Genomic DNA, 21,810 nt, shown 5'->3' on the forward strand with positions numbered 1-21,810 from the left:
GAGCAGCTTGCAATTCACAAAACTGAGCAAACATTATTTGCTCAATTGTATTTACATTATCCTCTATTCACTCACACACACTGCAAGTGGTTTGGCAGGTCTTGTGGCCAGAGGTTTCTGCAAGCAACAAGCAGAGTTGTCTCAAGCCTCAGGCCCTGGAGATTTGTTAACTCCCTAGATTTGCAAGGGTCTACACCAGGGGAGAGCCTCTTCAGCAAGGAGGTTCATGGAGACCCAGCTGGCAGGAAGGGGCAGGTACATGCAACATGAGCCAAGAATTCGAGATGCTTTGAAAGAAGAGAAGCAGAACAGAAAAAATATTTTAGAACTTCAATAAAGGATACCCCAACTTCAGTTTGACAGGTAATAGCTTCACACAGGACAGGACAAAAAGACATGGACACTTCTGAGCAATCAGGCCTCTAAAGTATTATAAGGGACAAAGGCAGAAACTGTCTCTCCAAGGTGGGTGGGGAAGCCTGGTCAGAGACTATTTGGGTAGGGCACAACCTCTTCAGGAAACAAAGGCAAAGATCACCTTCTCCAGGAGAACCAGATTAAACAGTCTCGCCTGCAAATCTAATTTCCACCATGATAAACTGACTTAAAACATCAGTGACCATATTCATTCAGTATAATTATGCCTTAGCTGTACAGGTGGCAGGGAAATACCTTCCCTCCAGCGATGTAATTAAGAGCTTGAGAGTAGGGACTTCAGGGGAAGCAGAAGCCAAGGTGAGAGCTCACTGTGAGGGTGCTGAGGCACTGGCACAGGCTGCCCAGAGAAGCTGTGGCTGCTCCATCCCTGGCAGTGTTCAAGGCCAGGTAGGTTGGGGTTTTGAGCAACCTGGTCTATTGGAAGGTGTCCCTACCTGTAGCAGGGGGATTGGAACTGGATGAGCTTTAAGGTTCCTTCCAACCCTCCACACACATAGTGCAAACTGGCTGTACAGTACAAGCACACAAAGGGTCACAAAGTCAAAACCAGCTTGGTCACGCATCCCACATCTGCTGTGGCTTTGCTCAGCAGTTGCTTTCATCTCTCCATCCACACTTAGGGCCTGGAAAGTACAAAATTACAAGAGAGCAATCCCTTTTTTAGTATCAGAGACCAGCATCATCTGTTAGCTTGCTCCACCACCTAAGAACAAAGCACAGTTTGTCTTTGTGAGCCTTTCCAGTCCTATTATTACTCCCTGTGTGCTGGACTAGGAATGAACACCACTCACCAAGCGCACATTTTCTCAGCAGGGTAACCAAGTAGTAAATCTCACTTAAGTCTGACCCAAAGTAAGTGCAGTCTTTTGAGAGTCAAATACTAATTAGTCTCAGAGACAGTTAAAATCTGCTATTACGACACTTCTGTGACCAGGTCCGTGCAACAGAACATGACACCATATAGGAAGTAAAATCTCAAATATATTTAAGGACAAATTAGCACCAGATTGTTGGCCAGTCACACAGAGCTTGTGTTTTAAAATACCAACAGGAAGTCACACAGAAAAACAACTGACACCAGCTCAGTGTGAAGGACCTAAAAGCAGCATTTTCCTTGCACAGTGTGCCACGCTCTGCTTTAAGCTGGGAAAAAGGGAGTGGTTTCAGTACTGGATTGCATGGAATAGGGCTGGCATAGCAGAGAAGGAAGAAGGCAATAAAGATCCTTTACTGTGTTTTTCATCAGATTGAAGAACTGTGTTAAATCAACAAGCTTAAAAAGCATAATGAGCAACAGTGCTACAAAGTGTAACAAACATCACTCACTGCAATTCAAATGTTCCAAAATTTTAGTCAGTTTTACAGGTCTTGCCTTGATCCCAGCTGCTACAAAATACATCCTTTATGGAAGGAAAAAACATTCCCACACAGTTCCATCTGCTCCCATTGAAAGGATGTTTCAGCAGCAAGCAAACGCCTGGGCTGGCTTCCAGATAACACTAACAGCCAGGGCTCTTTTGCCCTCAGAAGGGGTGAGCTCAATTAGCAGAGCCCAGTGTCATCCCCTGGCCGGGACAATCCAGAGCAGGTGAGCTAGTGATGCCCACTTATCCTTTTCTCACCCGCCTCAGTTCAGGCCTGTAGACAGCACAGCACCTGCCCTAAAAAGGCCAGACACCAGTGCCACAGCTAAGCCTCCAGGTGCTTAGTGATCCTGCGGATTTTCTCCTTCTTGTTCCTGTTTCCATGTTTCTTCCAGGGCTTTCCTACAACATTCCCAGGATTGGGTGTAGTCACAGGCACAAGGCCACCGCTGGGCCGGTATCCCATTGCAGCCCGGACCCCTTTCACGAGGGCACGAACATTCTCCTGGAAGAGAAGACAATCACCAGTGACCGTGAGAGGACATCTAACCGCATGGAACTGTGACATGTTAATAAAACCAGATACAGACAAGCTCAAACCCATCAAGACCTGCTCAGCCCCACCTCCAGACCTGCAGGAAAGGTCACACCACACAGCTGAGTTAAAGCCTGCCAACACGCTCCAGTTCTGTCTGCAGCTACGCCTCACTGTGCCAGGTCCTCAGTGTCTACCGCTGCTAGCACAAGAGCGCTGACGAGACACTGAGCTCTGACAGACATGAGCTATGGCACCAGGATTGATTCTCACAGTCTCTGCTTTGCACACAACAAATTGGCTTTGCAAATAAATCTGGTGTGTGTGAAAAGCCAGAGACTAAAATAACTTGCTGAAGTCTGGAGCGTGGGTAGCACTGTCGGGGCTCTCAGCTCACACCAGCACTTTGGGCAGCCAGAGGAAGAGTCTGCTAATTCCAAAAATTCTCTTCAGGTCATAGTTTTTGAAACAGCTCACTGGGGTTTTTTTGAAGAGAGCCTGAATTCTTGTTTTCAGAATGTCTGGCTATCTTTAGCTGTGCTGAAACAAATACTGTTCATATCCAGCTAACCAAACAGACTGGATCGTGCTGTCTATGACCCATCCTCCTCACTGCTAAACACCCTGTTATGATCCCCGTCAGGTATGCAGACTTAATCAGTTCTGGATTTGACATTTCGTTTTGAGCCACTAACAATTCTTTCTGTAGTGTACAGGCAAAACAGATCCCTGTGCAACTTAAAAAGAAATATACAAGTTAAATAATGAAAAAAAAAAAAATCCCATTTTCCATTTCAAGATTTCTCAATTAGAATTTACATCAGTTTGTGTTCTTTTCATCTAATTTAAGGCTTTGAGTCAAAACAACCATATAGTACTAAATCAGTTGTCTTAAAGAAGCTTATCACATTGCCTAAATATGTCATCTCAAGAAAGGAAACTCAGTTTGAAGGACCTGCTAGTCCAAAACCGTGTTCCTGCTAGGTTGCTGTGTCACACCACCCTCCTTCCTTGTCCCAGTCACAATCCTGTTTGCTCAAGATCGATGTCAGGCCCATGATGACAGGTGTCACCCTGCTGACCTTTTAAAAAAAAAAATCAACTCTGTGTTCCTCATTAGCTGTCTTTCAGTCGCCCAGGACATTCCCAGTCACTTAGGGGATAATAAAAACAACAGAGAGGTCTTGGGTAGAAATTAACACGCAGCATATCACACCTTTAACTCAACCCAGCACCCTTCCATCCTCAAAGCTATATGTTTCCCAGTAACTACGGCACGCCACTGCTGCAGCAAGAACTCCTACAGTAAGTCTCCTCCAGAATTTACCTGGTGGAAAAATGTTTTGTCCACCACATTTTCAATTTGTTTTGCTTTGGTGTTCTTCTCAGGCTTCACCTGTCCATTGGCCTGCACAGTTCTGCTCTCTGGGCACCTTTGATGCTGATGCTGAAAATCATTGGGGTCGATGCCAGGAGGTGGATGGCAATATAACAGCTTCCCCTGTGAAAGCAATGGGATACAGTTATTACAAGAAAAAACAAACCCAAAACCTCAGAGATACACAGAGGAAAGAAGACAACACCAAACCCAAGAGGGCCCTGGAAGTCCAGGCACTCACACCGGCTGATTATCAGTACACTTTATTTCTCCTTCCAGGCAACAATTGGCTCAGTTTTTAAGTTAAAGTACCTTGCCACCTCTACTTCAAAGCACCATTTCCAGCTGCAATGTCCAGCTACAAACAGTATAGTGCAAAACTCTGATCCCATTAAGAAATACCCAACAATAAGTTGCTAAGAGGTGCTGTAAAAGCATGCAACATTACAACACCACAGTCCTTAGTGCCAACTACAGGCCCAATTATACAATATGGGTTTGTTTCCTGAATATCTCCTGCCTGTTTTAGAGACACGATTTATTTAGCTGGCACCATATTTTTAAGCAATCATCTTTTTAATATTAAGCAGCTCAGAAGGTTCCATTTATTCTTTTAAAACATAAAAATAGCCCAATTTAAAGAACAGTTTGATATATGGCGATTTTATTCAGAGAAATAGAATTAATTTTACTGTGGTCCTCAGGCTCTAGTGAAACCTTCAATTCATCTCCCAGGGAGAGAGAAAACCCAGATGCAGGAAGCACTTACACTGACATAATCTTTTAACACATATCGAGCTGATCTTGGCTGGTCTGGCTGCCCATGAGCTGTCATAAAGCCTCTCATATCTGTAAATCAAATCCAAAGTACATTCTGTGTCAGTACAACCAGAGAATTAGCAATGTTGTTCTCTGTTGCCTAACTGCGTATTTGTATCCTTTCTCAAAAACAACTCACCAAAAAAAAACAAAACCCCAAAAACCCATTAGAAAGAAGCTTCTGTTGAGGAACGCAGGCACAAAAAGAGAACCTGCTGACTGCAGAGGTACTGCAGAAGCATCCTAACCTGAAATGAGCTCCCTACAGCTCAGTTTTTATTTTTGTTTTAAGGCCAGAGAAGATTGACTGCCTCAGAGAATCAAACAAGGGAGATAATCCTTCACTATATTCTTCAAAGTCTAATTCAAGACAGAGTTGATGGAAGGTATCTAAAAGGATGAGAGCACCACACTGCATAGGCTGGTAGGGCACTTCAACATCCTCAACACAATCACATCATCTGTCTGACAAAACTGGCAAAGCACCACTGAAACAAACACATGAGATTAGCTGTTACCAAAGGTCCTTCCTGAGAGGAGTGCAAGTCTTAATGGGGACTTGCATTCAGTGTGTGACAAATCTGAGTTGGGCCTAACTTTAAATAGTTCTCCTATGGACCATGCATGCAGTGTAGGCAATAGGCTTTGAAGGGATCATCACTCACATCCATATGCTGTTAGCAGCTCTTCAGCTGTTGGTTTTCGATCTGGATCCTCATCTTCCCTTGGCCTTATGATATTTATTCCATAGGTTGCTTCCAAAACATTTCGTGGGATATGCTGGCAAACGTAAGCTAGTGAAGGAAACCACCCAGTTGATTTTCAGCTACACAAATAACCTTGCCCCAGTCATTCCAAAAGCATACATGAAGAATGACTTTCAGGTTTTACTGCAAACCAGAACAACAATGTCAGTCTGACAAGACAAACTTGAAATGAGATGGTGAAACACCAACACAGCAGGGCTGTTTTATCCAATGTGTGTCCCCACCATCCTCAACACATGAGCATGTGTGCCCCTGGCAGGGCTGGAACATGCTAAATTGCAGATCCAGCACTTGCAGATACTCTCACAAACCCCACGCAAAGGATATTAGAGAAATAGGTGGGACATGGTCCCTCATCTGATCTATAGGCAGAATTCCAGAACAAATCATTTCTGCCTTGGTAGAGATGAAAGATGGCATCACCAGACCAGGGCAATCACAAAGACACAGGCCAGGCTCCACATATAGAGTCTACACAATAAATAACCAATTAGTTTACCAAGGCAAGTCAGCGTCCATGGAGGAAAAAGTAACAAGTCAAATACACAGAAGAAACATGGATGCAAATGTGAATAAGCAGAAATTCTGCTAACACAGACATCTGCCCTGCTGGCCTCAGCCACTGAATTAAGGAAATAATAGGATCATAGAATGGTTAGGGTTGGAAAGGACTTTACGATCATCTACTTCCAACCCCCGTGCAATGGGCAGGGAGACCTCACACTAAACCATGTCAACCAAGGCTCTGTCCAACCTAGCCTTGAACACTGCCAGGGATGGAGCATCTATCACTCTTGTGGTTTAAGCCCAGCCAGTAACTCAGAACCATGCAGCTGCTCACTCACTGCCTCCCTTCTTCCTCCCCCTGCTGCCAGAGGGATGGGGAGGAGAATCAAAAGAATGTAACTCCCACGGGTTGAGATAAGAACAGTTTAGTAGCTAAGGTATGATACAAAACTACTATTACCACCAATAATAGTAATGGTAAGGGAAATAACAAGGGAAGAGAATACAACCGCTCACCACCCGCTGACCGATACCCAGCCCAACCTGAGCAGTGATATGGGCCTTCCGGGTAACCCCCCCAGTTTATATACTGGGCATGACGTGCTGTGGTATGGAATACCCCTTTGGCTAGTCTGGGTCAGGTGTCCTGTCTCTGCTTTCTCCCAGCTTCCCCTTCTCCCTGGCACAGCAAGAGACTCAGAAAGTCCTTGGTCACAGTAAACATGACTTAGCAACAACTAAAACCATCGGTGTTATCAGCGCTGTTCCCAGGCTGAAAGTCAAAAACACAGTGCTGCACCAGCTACTAAGAAGGAGAAAAATGACTGCTACTGCTGAACCCAGGACAACCACTTCTCTGGGCAACCTGTTCCAGTGCCTCATCACCCTCACAGTAAAGAACTTCTTCCTTATATCTGACCTGAACTTCCACTGTTTAAGTTTTAAGAAATCTGATTTGGAAGACAGCAGCACTTCCAAAGTTCATAAATAAGGTGTCCAGATGGGGGCAGCAGGACCTTCAGCTCTCCAATCTGATGGGAGAGAAGAAAGCGCTCCAGAAACCTTCAGACCTTTTGAAACATGTAGGAAATTGCACAAGTACAAATCCCACAATGCTCATTATAGCACTGGAGTTGCTACCTCAAAATTAAATTTAATCAGTATGAAATCAGTAGCATAACTACACTCACTCACAGCAATGGCTGTGGACAAGGACAGTTTGAAAGCTTGACCTTAAGCTGTGCAGAGGAGCATTAACTTTTCAGAGGTGGTGTTGAAAAAAAACCAGGGCTAAACTACCTAAATAAAATCAGGAGATGGAATGTACCTCCCACTGCAGAGCAGCTTTCATGAGCAACTCTCAGACTGTAGCAAGAGTCTGGAAGCAAGAACTAAAATTCCAAAACCATATACATCAGCCCACCCCTCTTCAACTTACTCTGCTTGGCAGAGTTCACGTTGGCAAAAAGAGTTCTCAGTGAGCGCACATGGTTGCAACTAATTCATAATGAAGCTCTCTTCCACCGGGGAAAAAAGAAGTAGTAAGAAGTTCAATGCTCTTTGTTAGTAATACCTGAAAGTGTTTTGTATGACCTGGTGTAGCAGACACTGACACCTTCTTATTTCCAAGGATTGTGTTGATGGTCGAACTTTTGCCAACATTAGGGTAACCTACCTAGATGATAAAGAAGTGGAATGGTAACAATGATATCAGGCAGGGCGCTGCCAGAAGACTGGCAGAGCTCTGGCACAAAAGTACTTTAATAAAATGTACTAAAAAATGTAAGGCAAGCAGTGGGGAACACCGAGCTTTAAGAACTTCAGAATTAAACTTTGTACAAAACCCTTAGTAATTTGTGCTTGCTAATCTTTTTACCCCCTCCAGGAAGCCAGGCTACAGGATGAATTTTTCCCATGGAAGGCATATGGAATTAAAATTTAGATTAAGTAAGTTCCATTTAAGCACAAAGTCCAACTCACCAGCCCAACATTTACTTCCCCATCCTTCACCCTTGGTCCATTGTGCATGGTTTTGAATATCTCCAGCAGCTCATTTCTCTGCACCAGATGACTGAAGTTCCTGATGTTCCTGTTCTGCTCCTGCACAATATGCTGCACGTCAGCACCATCGGTCCTGATTTCCGTCCTCTCTGGAGCAATAGCATTTACTTTGTCCCCACCTTCATCTTCAGAACAGGTTTGCCAGTCCTCCTCCTCCTCATCTTCACAGTCCTCATATTCACCACTACTGTCATCATCACTAACCAGAACTTGGTTTACAGTTTGCAAAGAGTTGCCTGGGGATGTACTTTCTGCACTATCTTGTTCTGTTTCACCTTCTTCTTGAATGGAGCCTTCATCCTCAGAATCACTCAGGTCTTCTACTACATCTTCAGCATTTAGTTCCTGCATGAACAGTATTTCACAGGTGAAATGCAAAGACAGTGCTAAGTCTTGCTGCTGACTGCAACTGCTGCAGCGCTGTCCATTGTGTTTTCATCAGCCAGATCCCAAGGACTGACAATTCACTACTTAAATCACAGAGTTTTTTTAGGGGTCTTAAGTAAGACATAAAAACAATTGGCCTGTTTGAGTAGAATGACAAAAGCATACCAAGGGAGACTGTTAGCTTCATTGTGAAGTTGTTAGGGGTTTCTCTCCAGAAGCACAACTGAATGCATGCACACCCACAGCACCCATATGCACAGCAGCAGCAGAGCCTAGCAAATAGTTTTTTAAATTATCCAATGTTCTCAGTAAGAGGAATCAATACAGGGTTTTTTCCAAAATGTTCAGAACACAAAGCCATTTTTTTTTTCAGGTCTAAACATTTCATTAAAATGATTTCAAGTTTTTTCAGTCTAACTCTTCACACTTCTTCCCTGAAAACTGCAAACAGTTCACATTCAAAAAGTAAGACCTTTTCATAGCAATAGTATTTTGACTTTTCTTTCTGAAAAGGAAAGCACAACCAACACTTTGAATCAATCTGTAAAAAGATTTTATCGAAGGGCTGTAAACCAGCTGAACAGACTAGTTATTTTTGGAGGGAGATATGGGATATTCTATAACCGGGTAGCAATGGCTGTAACTAAAACCTGAAAGTGGCATATATGGATAACATGTTAACTTGGGGCAGCAGCAGTTTGTTCCAGTGGGCAAAGAAAGGCCCTCAAGTATTTTAGGTTCTCTAAGAAACACCTCCTCTCCCTCAAAGATCCTGTGTGCAGATACATTCCTCACAGCATCCCTCTTGGAAAGGATTCCAATTCTTTCAACAAGTCAAGGGTTTGCAAACAGATCTACAAGGCATGTTTCTGTAGCTATTCAGCAGCAACCTCAAGGAACAGCTACATTTAGTTCAGCATTACTTATTCAGTCGTAAACCTTGAAATTGTAAGCACTACAGTGACCAAAGGGTGTACCATTTTGTTCACAATTTTACTGTACTCACTTTTGGTCTGAATCAATCATTGAATTACTGTTTATAGCCACATAGGTCCTTAGAATAATGCTTCCCTGAGATAAGGGCTGTTCCTTTGCTAGAAAGGTAATCAGGTATATCACAAGCATAACTGCAAAGGAAGTTAACAGAGGCAGTCATCAGACACCCAGTTTGAACTGGTCACCTGCAGTACCTTTTCTTCTCCAGACAGCCGTTTGCACTCTGCCAAAGCTGACCAGAACACCACCTTAACACCCTCTTTCTCAAAGAACTGTGCCCAGGCAGCCCGCTGCTCCTCACTCAGCAAATCTGCTTTGTTTATCAGGATCATGTTCTCCTTGTCATTGCTGACTTCCTTAACATAACTTTCCTGAAGAAAACAAGAGAAAGATCAGTTTGTACTCTGGTTTAGACTCCTCCTCCCCCTAAGGTGATATAAGAGCAGCAAGACAAGCTATCCCATCCAGCTCCACACCAGTGACAGCTAAGCTTACCGTCCCCTGCACTAGATGGAACTGGTGTTGAGCAGACAGCTACATGAACAAATCAGAACTACAGCAATACAGGGTGTTTCTGGCCACCTGTGCCAACACCTTGTCTGCTTAGAGCTATGACAAGATATTAATCAGCACCTCACAGCAGGAACTCCTGAGATCAGTTATTTGAGCAATTCCGTTAACTCACTGATGCACAGTGTTCTAATTATTACAAAGTTGTCACTTCAATAACTATTGATCCTCCAATTTCAGCGCAGTAATCCTTACCCATTTGTATTCCACCAGGCTTTTAAATAGGACAATTCCTTTAAGTGTGGACACTTCTAGTGAGTAATGAGGAGCAAAGTAATATCTGCAATTTAGTATCTGCAGAACTGCCTCTAAATCCTGAACACTCCATGTGAACGACCAAAAAACATTGAAGAAATATAATTTAATGCCAGAATACTTGCATAAATAAATAAGACATCCAGTTAGGCACAATAGAAGAACAGCTTCAATGTGGATGAATGTATTAAACAAAAATAAATCACACAAACTGTAAGAAATAAAATGAAGACAATATCCAAGAAAGTGATTTACTTACCAGATCTTGGCATCTAAACAGAAGGGGGTTTCTGGCATCTACTATCTGGACTACAATATCACTGCAAAAATAAAAGCAAGCCATATAAACTTTTCCCCTCCTTTTGAAAAAAAAAGAGTAGTTTAACTGCAGGCACTTCCATTAGAAGTCTCCAGGCAGACAATTTTGGTTGCTACATGCTCATTTTATTTTCTTTGACAGTGATTTCCGTTAATTCAGGACAGCTTCGGAACACCACAGGGTGAATGCAAGAATTTCAAGCCTCACTAGGCAGTTGGTTACATATAAAAAATAAAATAAAGATAAAATTAATACCCTCCCAAGGGAGTCATTTAATAAGCCACATTGGTACAAAGAGGTACTGAACAGTTACAGAAATTCCAAGATGAACATGTGAGAAAGCTGACACCATGGTAGTTGAGATGAGATATCGAGAAGTTACTGAATCACACTCCTGGGAGCTAATCTGAAGCAAACACAAGAAAAGGCTGACAACAGATCAAATTATCTGGTAAGGTAAAAGACTGGAAAACTTTTGTTTGATTCTGAGACAACATTCTCACTCTACATGAAATAAAAACCTTCAACAAGAGCGGAAAGGCACTGATAACATATTCCAGCTCCCTCAAAACACACAATATACATACACTGCACGTAACGATACCCTACAGTGGATGCTCCTGACCCAGCTCTGTCCCAGCCAAAGGCTCAGCAGCACCCAGTACAAAGCCACTTCTGTGAAAGGACCAGCTTACCATGACCTCACTGGTGAAGTATTTTTCAATTTTAGAAAATCAGATGAGATGATCTCAAACTTAATTACTAGCGAAATTAAATGCCCCAGTTGGATTAACAAAGCAGATAGCACTCTTATTGTATTATAGGTCTGCAGAGCAAACAAAGCTACTTCTGTGATGTGACAGGCTTTTGCCTTTTGTGCTCTGCTGCAATTTTTCTGTATGGCAAGAAGCCAAGGACCAAGAGGCTCTTTCTTTCTTAACGTTACTTTAGTTGATCTCCCCTGCCACCTGTCCCTAGACGTCAGGCTGCAGCTGTGTGGCTGACAAAGAGGGGAAAGGGTTAATTTGGCTGAAGACCTCAAAGACACATTCTCAGAAGAGGCCTCCCACACAGAATTACAGAAGAGGTCAAGAGCAGCAGCATCTGCAGAACCATCACAGACTCAAGCGAACCGCCTGCAGAATCACAGTGCTGAGGGCAAGCATGAGCCACTAAGCAGCCACCTCTCTTCACATCGCTTTGTGATCACTTTAAAACAAAGTCACTTCAGTGCTGACAGAAAAATGTTACCGACTGTAATTGTTCTTCCTGGGCTCAGACACTTGAAACTTGACTCAGAAGCTTTAATTCAGGAAAACACATTAAACATCACTTTTAAAAAGCAGAGAGAGATGTACTTTACCTTCTTTCAATGACTCTCCAAAGCTGACGCCAAAATTCCAAGTTGCGTTCAAACGGGGTTAGAATTAACTTTTTTTCTTCCTCAAGGCTAAGGTAAAACAGAGCAAAGACATCCCATTTGGCCCTTGTCAGGCAATAAGCACACCACCAGTTTTTTCCTAGATCCAGAAGCTTTTAGTTTCAGGGATAGTTCATAGTTTAGTTTCAGAAGTCAAATCAGACTCATCTATAGGTACTATTTCTGACAGTTTTGCAAACAGATTAGCACCTAGGTAAATGTTTGCCCATGGAATATCAGAGCCGCAATAATAAAACAGAGAAGTTATCCCAAATGTCAGCAGTTCAATCGAATATCACCTGGAAAATCTGGGGATGGTACCTGAAATGGCTCTATGCAACCCTTGAGCTGCTGTTACCACCAGCTGAACAACTTTACTCAGGGCAAGAGTAGGTCTGCTCACAGGGTGTGAGCAGATACCACCTGATTCTGCAGGACCAGGACAAGCTGGCATGGGCTGGCAACACTGCACCCTATTAAGAGCAGCACTGTTGCTCTTAGGAGAACACATTCACCACTACCCCACTGCACAGGCAAAAGCAGAACATCATGCTCCACCCTGAAAAACTGTAACTATAAACACTATAAGAACAAGCACACACAAGAGCTTTGTAGAACTCACCACAAATACATGTCTGGACTGTGGCTAGGACTTCCCGAAGTACAGTGAACTATTGATGAATTAACTACTGGTCTAGCAAGGATAAACACAAGCCACTGCTTCCTGTGTCTCCAAATGCCAGCTACTTAGCCAGACACAAGCAGCATACTCACTGGGCAAGCTGTCGCCTCCATTCGAGAAAGCTCTCCCTCTCAGCTTGCTGCAAGGCCTCCGCACTGGTTGTCTGATCCCAGCGTGGCCTGTAACAAGCATATTTTGGAGTGGTCAGAGGTAGCAGTCACATCAGTTTCACTGCTGGAAACATCTATAAAGAATGCAGGCACCACACATTCAGCTATGCTGAGATGGTTACAGCTCAGATGCAGTGCATTTGTCTTCAGCAGCTTTAAGTATACCTTTTTAACTTGTTCCTTCTAAACCTCGCTAGCTGTTAAGACACTACCCTATGCACACCAGATCTCACAAAGCTGTTTTTTCGAGCTAAGATTTTCAAAGCATTTAAGATGGAAGATGCCCCTCTCTGCCTAGCATGCACAGAGCTGGAAAGGTTTACTAGGTGGCCTGGTTGCACCAGCTCCAGCAGTGCCAGGCTCTGCACAGAAAACCCACATAATCAGGACAGACAGCCTAGTGCTGGCAGCACCCACATGGCACGCAGGCACCCATGCTTCAAGTTACAGCAGGCTCATGCAGACTAGGTAGTGGTTTCCCCGGAAACAGGGTACTGGCAAAGCTGGGCACTGTCCACATGCTCGCAGGCACCGAGCGACTGAACCCACTCAGCAGAGGGGGCTCCAGGCCCAGCCCCACGGGACTCACCTCCGCGGGATGCGCAGGAACTGCCGGTTCTCCTCATGCAGCTGCCGGATGTGCTGGGCCTCCTGTGCCGTGAGCAGGCCGGTGCGGCTCTGGGCAGACACGATCTGGACGTTCAGACGCTCTGCAGGAAGGGACCACAACCATCCAAAGGCAGCTGGCCCCATCCCTGCGCGCCACCCCCCAGCCCGGGCTAAGGACCCCATCCCCTGGTCCCCCACCCCGACAACCCCATTGCCAGCCTCATCCCCGGGTTCCCCTCCCCAGACCCTGGATCTTCGCCCCAGCCCCAAAGTCCCCCCCGCCGCCCAGGACCCGACCCCTCACCGGCCACGAAGCGGGTGCCGGCCAGCTCGGCCGTGGCCAAGAACTCCTCCAGCGGGCTCTGCTCGGGAGCCGACCGCAGGTCCGGGCCGCGCTCACCGCACACCTCGCTGGCGTGTAGCTGCGGGACAAACGCCGAGGTCAGCCCCGGGCCTCCTGGTCCCCCGTCGCGCCCGCCCCCCAGCCTGCCCGCCCTACCCATGAGGAGGCGCCGCGGCGATCCAGCCCTCGCTGCCGCTGCAGGGAGCGGCCCAGCCCCGCGCCCCGTTTCTTGCCCATGCCGCCGCCGGAGACGGAAGTTCCGGTCCCCGCCGGGCTCCTCCGCCGCACGCCGCCTCCCGCGGAACAGCGTTCCGGGCAGCCGCGTTCCGGGACGGCCCCGTGCTCCCTGCGCCAGCCGCCGGGCGGCGCCAGGGCACCGGCACCGCCGCCCACTGAGCGGCCCCCGGGGCCTCCGGGCCCAACGTGGAGCTGCCGGTCCGTCCCATCCACCGGCGCACATCCGCACGCTGCACTGCCCGGCAGCACGCCCCTCCACCAGTACCCCTGCGCATCCCTCCGATCATTCCCACACTGCCCTGCCTCTCCACCCATAAGTCCATCCATCCATGCATGCATCCATCCGTCTGTCCACCCACCCACCCATCCCCATATATCCAACCATCCATCCATCCATCCCCATCTAGCCATCCGTCCATCCATTCATCCATCCACCCACCCATCCCCATTTATCCAACCATCCATCCATCCATCTAATCACCCTTCCATCCATCCATCCATCCATCCATTCATCCATCCATCCATCCATCCACCCACCCATCCATCCGTCCATCCATCCATCTAATCACCCTTCCATCTATCCATCCATCCGTCCATCCATCCATCCATCCACCCACCCATCCATCTAATCATCCATCTAATCATCCATCTAATCATCCATCCATCCATCCATCCATCCATCCACCCACCCATCCATCCGTCCATCCATCCATCTAATCACCCTTCCATCCATCCATCCATCCGTCCATCCATCCATTCCATCCATCCACCCACCCATCCATCCATCCATCTAATCATCCATCCATCCATCCATCCATCCACCCACCCATCCATCCATCCATCTAATCACCCTTCCATCCATCCATCCATCCATCCATCCATCTAATCATCCATCCATCCATCCATCCATCCACCCATCCACCCACCCATTCATCCATCCATCCATCTAATCACCCTTCCATCCATCCATCCATCTAATCATCCATCCATCCATCCCCACATTGCTCTGCACGGAGACATGCCTCTCTGACACCCACCTCCAACCCCCTCACTCCCTCAGCAGCCACCACCCCACCATTAACACATAGCACTAATAAAACCTGGGCACACCTGGAGCCCTGCACTGCTGCAAGGAGCCCTGGCAGAGGGACAACACGCAGAGCTGCGAGCCCTGGCAGAGCCCACAGCAGCACTGATGGCTGCAGGGGCCGGTTTCACTCACTGGTTTGGCCTGGCGCAGATACTATCCCCGGGAAGCAAACAGTGCTGGCAGCGAGGCATGTGAAACCCTGTCCTGGCAGCTGGCAATGGAGGCAGAGGTTCTGTGTGTCCCTCCAGGGAAAGCGGCAAGCTCTGGGGCTGAGGTTGCCCCTGTACCTTGTAATACACGTAGCCCCACGCAGGTTTCCATCCCCAGCACACCAAACAGTGCATATGAGGAATGATGGTGACAAAGAGGGATCTCGGATGTGGAGATGTAGCAATGTACCTCAGATGCCATGAGGTAGCTGCCAAAATTTGATCAGAGTCTGGGCATCTCTGCAGGATGGAGAGCATTGCTTGCCCAGCCAGGGAACCATCAAATGGGATTTGGCAGCAGCCATTGCCGCCAGTCTGAGTCAAGATGGGAGAGAAGGTTAAATTAATAAACAACTTGACCTCTTCTTGCACAGTGAACTGATTTATGAACCATTTCTCTTTTATCAGTGTTGGGTTAAGGCCAGACATTTTTTACTCTAACTCTGTACTGTGTGTCACTTGTAACTGGAGAATAACCTGGCTAATACTTGGAAAACACAGGTACTGCCTACACAGGCAGGCAGAGCTTAACTTCAGGTACTGTCCACGAGCAGCACGGCAGCGTGCAACACCCTGTGGGCAGGAGTGGTCTTTTCTCATGCTCAGCAATACGTGATGCCTCCCTGTGATAAATGCTCGGTAAGAAGACAAAGTTCTTCCTTTCTTCTCATTTTCAAAGCCAGCAACCATACAGCATGAATTTCCCACGTACATCTGAACCCTTGCCATGCTCATCCCAGGCTCTGCCACCACTGCCAGCCTGGCCCAGCCCCTCCTTTGCTTCCTAAAGGCAAATGAGACAGATGAAAGGGGACTCAGCATTCACCTTTTCATTTACATGAGGTACTTCAGTGAAAGGCTGGTGGGCTGCAGACAGCACGCAGTGATTTAGTAAATTCATTTTTAATCAAGTCGTCTTTAATGAAACCATTTCAGGTCTTTATGTGGGCACCGAAGCAGTAATGTAAGTGCTCATTATTGTGTTTCTTTTGTACTTCAGTTAAAAGTTACCTTCCTTCTACACTGCATAATCATCAACCAGAGCAGCCAGCCAGTCCGGCCTTTCCCCACACCTTGGGTCTGGCAGCACTTCTAACTCCACAGCCGAGGCACACGCAATGCTGTTTTCAGGCCGCCCAACCAGGGGCAAAATGCTTCAATCATCCCATCAGCACAGCCCTGGCAGCACAGCCTCGGCACCGCCGGGGTCCTCGGCTGGTGACACAGCCACTGGTACGGAGTGCGGGGCTTGATGCACCTCCATGGGACATGGGCAGCCACAGACAGTGGCATGAACTGGAAACAGAGACACATGGACACAGGCAGAAGGGCTGGTGTGGTGGGAAAAGGAGGCTGAGGCTTGCTCCATGGCCTGCAACCCTCTGTGCATCCTAGGGCAGTGAGGTTTGAGGGTAACCTGAAGAGCAAAGACGTGTGCATTTTTACTGGAATGTTTTTCCCACACGTTGCCCTTTTCCCCACACCATTCCCCATTTCCAGACTGAGGCGCTCCAGGGACAGTCACTGCAGGTACTTTCTGCCACCTTTGTGGGAGCTGCTGAAGAAATGCCCAGATTTCCCTCATTCTTGCAACAGAAACATTTCTGAGCTCTCCATAAACACTAAGGAATTATTTCTTCCCACTGATGCCAGCAGCACAGTGAGGATCACTTAAAGCAGAGAAGTGTTGAAGGAGGTACAGACTGGGTGATCCCAGTGACAGAGACATCAGAGCCTCGGCTAGAGTCTTAACTGCTTATTTCTCACTGCCATGTTTCTCATCCCCCTCCTAATGTTCTGCTGTGCCTACCTCAACAAGACAGGCTGCTTCTGGTTTTACCTAAACACAACCACCTGCTTCTTCTAGAAGACATTGATGCGTGGATTAATTGCACGCAGTGAAAAGGGCCACAGCAAGATAAATGCTGTCACAAGAGAATTAAAAGGCAGCTTGGCACCTGTGTGTACCTGCCAAGAGCGCAGACAGCCAAGGAGAACACGGAGGAGAGGGGCATGCTGCTGAGAAGTCCAGTAAAGCTGTTGATGTGCAGCCCACTTCCATATAATGCAGCAGCTGCAAAGTGAAGACTATTTTCACTGTTGGGCCTTGCTTTTACAACTCAGGTCTTTGACAGCAGTGCTCAGGATGGAGTGCAATGCTGTCCTGGGACAGCAAGCACCACCTGTGCATCACTGAACCTCTTGCTGCTCCATTGAAGACTGTTAACTGAGTGCTCAACGCTGCCGGCAGTTTGGAGGGCAGCCATAGCTTTGGGACTCTCACAAAACCATTGCATAGATGAAGTAAAATCTGCTGCCCTTCTCGCACACTGTAAGCACTGACTTGTGTCAAAAGGGCTGGCTTCCCTCCCAACGTCTTCCGCCTTCAAGCCAGACCATTGTTCCAGTTTTTGATGCAAATCCTGAGGATTACTTAGCAGCAGCAGCTCTTTGCCAAAAGCCAACTACACCAGTGCATTCTTGCCTAAAGGAAACATCGTTCTTTCTGGACAACTTTTCCTCCATTTTCCTCTAAGGCAGCTCTGGGAGATCTCAGGGCCGTGCCTCTGAAATATTCATGTGATGACTATTCATTATTCATGTAGGCTCACAATGCTTGATTCAGTGGTACTGCCAGCCTCAGCCTGACAAGCAGACCCATTAAGAACCCCCCCAAATCACCCCTGCAAGAACACAAAGACAAGTTTGCTCTGTGCACAACTGCAGCTGCTTGAACCCCTTCTTTCCAGCCTTAATCAGAAGCATGCCAGCACAGTAAGAAAAGGGGGAACCTGCTCTGCAAGCTGCTGGTGAAGGCCTTGGTCCCCTCTAGAAAGAGCAGCACCCTGGGGAAGCTCTGAAGCGTGGCCCAGGCTGAGCCCTGACAAAGCACTAATCCTGCTAGAGCCCTCGAGCAAGTGTTTTAGACTCTGCTAAAGATAAAAATCACTTCCCTGCCTGACAGGGTGAGGGAAGGTTAATTAGAAAGAGCTGCCTGCATCTTCGACGGTGCAAAGCGATGGGCAGGATCTGGCAGGGGATTTCTCCAGCTCCCTTTGTGCTGGCTTTGCCTGGGCAGGCTCATCCCCGCTGCCCACGGCTGCCTGCACTATCTTCCCCTCCACACAGGCAGGGATGGCCCCGTGGTGGCAGTCCCTAGTACGGGGCATCGAGCAGAAGATGCCGCCCCGACACCACCTCTGCACGCGCTGGCTGGCAGCATGGCAGGAGGTCGGGTGGTGGCACAGCCCCACCATCCCGGTGAGCAACCCCGTGGGTGCTGTGACCCCTGTGGGAGGAGGGCTCTGTGCCCCTGGCCGCCGGCTGCCCTTCTAATTATAGCTGTGGGTGCAGGAAGTGCCGGGGCCGCCCGTGCAGGAAGCGGGTGTGCCGCCCGCAGCAGCTGAAAAACAACCATGGTGGAGGTGTGCCACCCCTGCCATGGCCCTGGGGACCCTGGCGCTGCTGCTGGGCTGCTGCACCCTAAGCTGCACCGGCATCACTCTCAGTGCACACAAGGGGATCCAGGGCATCAGCGTATGGACTCCCCACAGTCCTCACACCACTCCCCCATCACCCCCAGAAACCCTGCCAGCACACGGCGGCTGGCAGAATAGGATGCTGATCCCCTTTGGAAGGGCAGGAGGGTAGGTAGCCGGGGTGTCAGGAGGCATCCATTATGGGCTGTTAAGGACCCTTCTCCCTGAGCAGGAGATCCTGTTCCGTACCCCACCAGCTCATCTCTTGCTGCCCCAGATCACAGCAGCATGCAGCCATCTACAGCCAGTGCTGGTGAGACCTGGATGATGGCCAGCAGGGCTGGAGGATATAGCATCCTGCCTGCCCCCTTTGATGGCCCACAGGGCCCAGGTGCTGCTCAACCTTTCCATTTCATGGAAAATCCTGACAGTTCAGAATTTCCTTTGTTCCAGTCCGGAACAAAGAATCGAAACGCTGACATTTAGCATAGTTACAGAGTCTCTGAAATACTTTGCTTTGGAAAATACTGAAATGCCAGTTTGAAATGTTTCACTTTGACTGTGTCACCCCAGTTGCTGTTGCACGAGCTCCATTGCTATCTGGGGGGTTTACATAAGCTGACAAAACCAATACAGTCCCATGAATTATTTTTGGCTTGTCATATCAACTTTTCTCAGCATCTTTTCCTTCTACTCTTCCCCAAGCAGAGACCCACATCAGCTCCAGTTCTGGTTGCTGGGCACAAAGCAGGGCTGCTCTCCGTAAGGTTTTACTCTCCCCCATTGGGCAGATGCTGTCCCTGGGCAGCCAGCATGGGCAGCCAAGCATCCCCCTCCAACAGAGGCAGTGGGGAACCTGCACCTATGCCTCAGCAGGGCAGTTTGCACCCCAGAGCCCACGGACTCATTCTGGAGTGCGACCATGATCTCCAACACTGACTGGAGCAGCCAGGGGCAGAGGAGGATGGAGCAGGGCAGGGACAGGGGTTCTGCCAAGCACCGAGTGAAGCACTCGCTGCGCTGCCGGCACGGGGCCGCGGGGAGAGATGGTATCTGACAGACTTTCCCACGCCTCACACAAGCCCTCCTGCTGCATGCATGCAGGCAGGTGATGCTCAGGAGCTGCTGGGGTATTGCACAAAGAGAGCAGGCTGCTGGGCTCCCCTGGGCTACAGGGCCATGCAGATAAACCCCCAGCGTGAACGTCCTACACAGCACGGGTGCTGCTGGCCTTGCAGGTAGGGAGCGAGCCTCGTGCTCACTGGGAACCAGGCAGCATACCCTGGCTCCCCTCTTACTGTGCCTCAGTCTCTCCTCCTGGTAGTGAAACACGAACATCCAATGTCACAGGAACAGCGCTACGCTTAGGGCAGGTGCCCCAAGCTTCCTGCTGCTGGACTTCTCCCAAATGTTGTGGCGCAACCCCTCAGCCAGCGTGGGGCTAGGAGGAGTCAGCATTTTGTTTGGGAGTTGCTGTCACAGGCCACCATGACTTGCAATGGACTCTTCTGCTGCTGAAGCATGCAGCGATCGTCCATGCTCAGGACTGAAGCAGCCACTGCACAGCAGGAAATAGATGGTCCTGAAGATAACTGGGCTCATTAATGAAGCAAGGAAGGCTGCGATGGTCTGGCACACCAACTGGTGAGCAAGCATGGCAAGGAACTGAGCTGTGACAGTTTCCATCCTCGAGTAGGGCTGTAACCATAAGACACCTTCCCTGCTGCTGCGCTTCCAGCTGGCCCAGAGGCAGCTATGCCAAGGATGCTGTTGCTTCCAAACCAACACTGGGAGCCCCCAGTGGGTCTCTGAGAGGCTGATAGGGAAACCTCTGCCCCAAGAAGGCAACGCAGAAATACTGCTGACCTGGGGACTGGGGAGGTGGTGAAGAGGGCAAGGGGGTCAGGGTTCCTCCTCACCTTACACACCACTGGGGCTTGTAGAAAGGTGTGCCCAAGTGCTGTTGGAGAGACACAGGGATTGGCAACCTGCACAAACCACACTGTGAAAATTGAAGGTCTTCATTTCTGAACCCAGGTCACTTCCATCAGGACAGTGGAGTTCAGCACGGCTCTGCAAGCCGCTCCATGAGAGCCATTATCACAAGGGTCCATGTACCAGCTCCCCCAGCACTAACCTCCCTCCCGAGGCAGCGCTGCAGGGAGGCCTGGGGGGGATCCTCCCTCGCTCCATCCCACTCAGAGCACACCCTGCCTGTGGAGCCACCAGCCGCGGACCCAGGAAGGGCTCCTCAGTCCATAGCCGGAGGCAGGAAAAAAAACCAACTCCTGCTCGCACAGAGGCTGCGGGGCCCATGTGTCTCAGAGCAGCAGCCCGGGGTGCTCTCGGCCTTGCGGCTCGCAGGCACTGCTCAGGGAGGTGGCAGCGCTGAGCGCTGTGGCTCTCGCCGCCCTGGTTCAGCAGGACAGGTCGAGGGGAGAAGGCAGCTCCGCGGGAACTGCAGGAGTGCCGCGCCTCATGTGAGTGTCACATGTCACCATAACCCGCTGGATTTATTCTCTGTGCACAGCAGTGTCTTCCCTTTTCACATTGCAAGACAAAGGAGACAAAGGAAAAGCACCTCAGATGCTTCTGCAGGTGAAGTGAATAAACGGTACAAACCAGCTCCCGGTACTCAGGAGGACGGTCCTGCAGGCTGTTAGGAGCTGCCTGCAATGGACTGCAGCATGGCACACATTCCCTCCTGCCCTCTATGCCAGCAGTGCCGCAGGGGCTCCCGATGGGTGCCCTGCCCCCAGCCCATGTCAGGCCAGGCAGGGCTGAACTCAGGGACCCCCAGCTGGGGCGGCTGCTGCTGGGCACCACCGGCGGGGGTGGACCTCAGCCTCTCACCGGCCACTCTGGACTCCTGTGGAGTCCCGTGGGACTGTGCTCCAGAGGCCAAGCAGGCACCTCAGTAGGTGCTGGGCTTTACACCAAGGGGCCAAGGCAGCTTCCTCTGCCATGAACAGCTCCTATGCACTGACTAGTGTGCCCAGCCTATGCAGCAGTTTTCCCATAGGAAAACATAGCATCAACACGCTCACTTCTCAGGGCCAGCCACAGCCTTGCTAAGACTGCAAAAGTGCTGCGCTGCTGAAGGCAGGAAATGCAGCGTGTTGCAGATCCACACCCACCACCCGCCTCTGGAAACCGTGGATGCGGTCAGGTGCCC

The 21,810-nt window shown here is 48.8% G+C and overlaps 1 protein-coding gene across 3 annotated transcripts; it reads right to left on the reverse strand.

Annotated features, from left to right (window-relative positions):
- Positions 1-1,399: 1,399 nt before the first annotated feature.
- On the reverse strand, positions 1,400-13,903 carry LSG1 (large 60S subunit nuclear export GTPase 1). Of its 3 annotated transcripts, none has more exons than XM_065674851.1 (14): positions 13,777-13,903; positions 13,582-13,699; positions 13,258-13,378; positions 12,591-12,677; positions 11,760-11,846; positions 10,337-10,397; positions 9,438-9,623; positions 7,789-8,214; positions 7,382-7,483; positions 5,629-5,772; positions 5,200-5,323; positions 4,485-4,564; positions 3,665-3,838; positions 1,400-2,307 (listed from the first exon to the last, which is right to left on the reverse strand). In XM_065674851.1, the coding sequence occupies exons 1-14, from the start codon at positions 13,855-13,857 to the stop codon at positions 2,128-2,130; spliced, it is 1,971 nt and encodes a 656-aa protein (XP_065530923.1). In that variant the 5' UTR covers positions 13,858-13,903; the 3' UTR covers positions 1,400-2,127. The 3 variants fall into 3 exon arrangements, with proteins under 3 accessions (XP_065530923.1, XP_065530924.1, XP_065530925.1); XM_065674852.1 differs by having other exon boundaries at positions 9,447-9,623; positions 13,777-13,902; XM_065674853.1 differs by lacking the exon at positions 9,438-9,623 and having other exon boundaries at positions 13,777-13,902.
- Positions 13,904-21,810: the final 7,907 nt, after the last annotated feature.

This window comes from Lathamus discolor, chromosome 3 (assembly GCF_037157495.1).
Source record: "Lathamus discolor isolate bLatDis1 chromosome 3, bLatDis1.hap1, whole genome shotgun sequence".
NCBI classification, from domain to species: domain Eukaryota; kingdom Metazoa; phylum Chordata; class Aves; order Psittaciformes; family Psittacidae; genus Lathamus; species Lathamus discolor.

Excerpts from the sequence above, each read along its gene's own strand:
- LSG1 (XM_065674851.1), bottom strand. The coding sequence starts at position 13,857 with ATGGGCAAGAAACGGGGCGCGGGGCTGGGCCGCTCCCTGCAGCGGCAG. Across the intron at positions 12,678-13,257 it reads TTCCTGCGCATCCCGCGGAG|GCCACGCTGGGATCAGACAA; the intron begins GTGAGTCCCGTG and ends TGCTTGTTACAG. Across the intron at positions 4,565-5,199 it reads GCTGCTAACAGCATATGGAT|ATATGAGAGGCTTTATGACA; the intron begins GTGAGTGATGAT and ends TTTGATTTACAG.